The sequence below is a fragment of the Gekko japonicus genome, unplaced genomic scaffold (genome assembly GCF_001447785.1).
Source record: "Gekko japonicus isolate JY-2015 unplaced genomic scaffold, Gekko_japonicus_V1.1 scaffold2290, whole genome shotgun sequence".
NCBI classification, from domain to species: domain Eukaryota; kingdom Metazoa; phylum Chordata; class Lepidosauria; order Squamata; family Gekkonidae; genus Gekko; species Gekko japonicus.
Genome location: NW_015168114.1, coordinates 3,563 through 4,596, shown reverse-complemented (window position 1 = coordinate 4,596; position 1,034 = coordinate 3,563). Strand labels below are relative to the sequence as shown.

The window sequence follows — 1,034 nt, the reverse complement described above, 5'->3', positions numbered from 1 at the left end:
CATGAGAACCAAGAATCTGGTTTACTGTGATTTTCTTTTATGTCCGTAAGCAAGGTGATATTTGTGAATGTAGTGTATTTCTTTTGCGCTGTTTTGATGCTTTGCTTCTTTGTCCCATTTCTCAGGCCCTGATGACCAACGTGTTCCAGTACTGCATCATTGCATTTCCCATGGTTTTTGCATTCTGTACTTTAGGCATCATTACTGACATCCTTCTGACCAAATCTGTCCCTCCTTCTGACACTGGTAAGGCTTGCTCATGTGCTGGATTTTCTTCTTCCTATTTTCTTACTCAACCTGTTTGAGGCTTCAGTTCTGGTTCAGTGCCTTCGTTTTCGACAGTGAGCCGGCAAGTGGGCGGTTCATGCTTTGCCAGAGGACTTTTCTTATGCCAACCCAGTCTTAAATGCCAAGTCCTAGAATGTTGGCACATCTCACATCATTTGTTTGAGAACAAAAGATAGCCTATATTGGATCTGCGTATCCACCAAGAGAGCAGAAGCATCAAAAGAGCTTGAATTATAATGATGCCTAAAAGGAAGTCAATGACCCATATTAGTTAACAAGCCAAGTGCACAGCAAGAGATAGAGCCTTCCTGCATTTCCTGAGATTAGTACTCTCAGGGCTCTTTTTGCAGAAAAAGCCCAGCAGGAACTCATTAGCATAATAGGCCACACCCAACAGCAGGAACTCATTAGCATATTAGTCCACACCCCTGACAGCACAGCTTATTAGCATATTAGGCCATACCGCCATGTTATCAGAAGTGTGGTCATCCAGCCACACCCATTTTTTGCTTCTTATTCTGTTTACCTTGTTTGTGGTCAAAACTCAGGGCTTTTTTTGGAGCAGGAACTCCTTTGCATGTTAGGCCACACCCCCCTAATGCAGCCAATCCTAATGAGTTTCTGCTGTTGGGTGTGGCCTATTATGCTAATGAGTTCCTGCTGGGCGTGGCCAACTTGGGAGCCAGCTGGAACTCCGTTCCTGTGCGTTCCTGCCCAAAAATAGCCCTGAGTACTCTCTTCGATGG

General features: G+C 44.7%; 1 protein-coding gene across 1 annotated transcript in view; it reads left to right on the top strand.

Moving 5' to 3' along the window:
• SLC22A18 (solute carrier family 22 member 18) overlaps window positions 1–246 on the top strand; it is a gene marked incomplete at its 3' end in the record, with an annotated part of 109,129 nt that extends 108,883 nt beyond the window's left edge. Inside the window, 1 exon segment of the mRNA XM_015414852.1 lies at window positions 126–246. Within this exon segment, the coding sequence (XP_015270338.1) occupies window positions 126–246 (121 nt within the window).
• Between the last annotated feature and the right edge of the window lie 788 nt (window positions 247–1,034).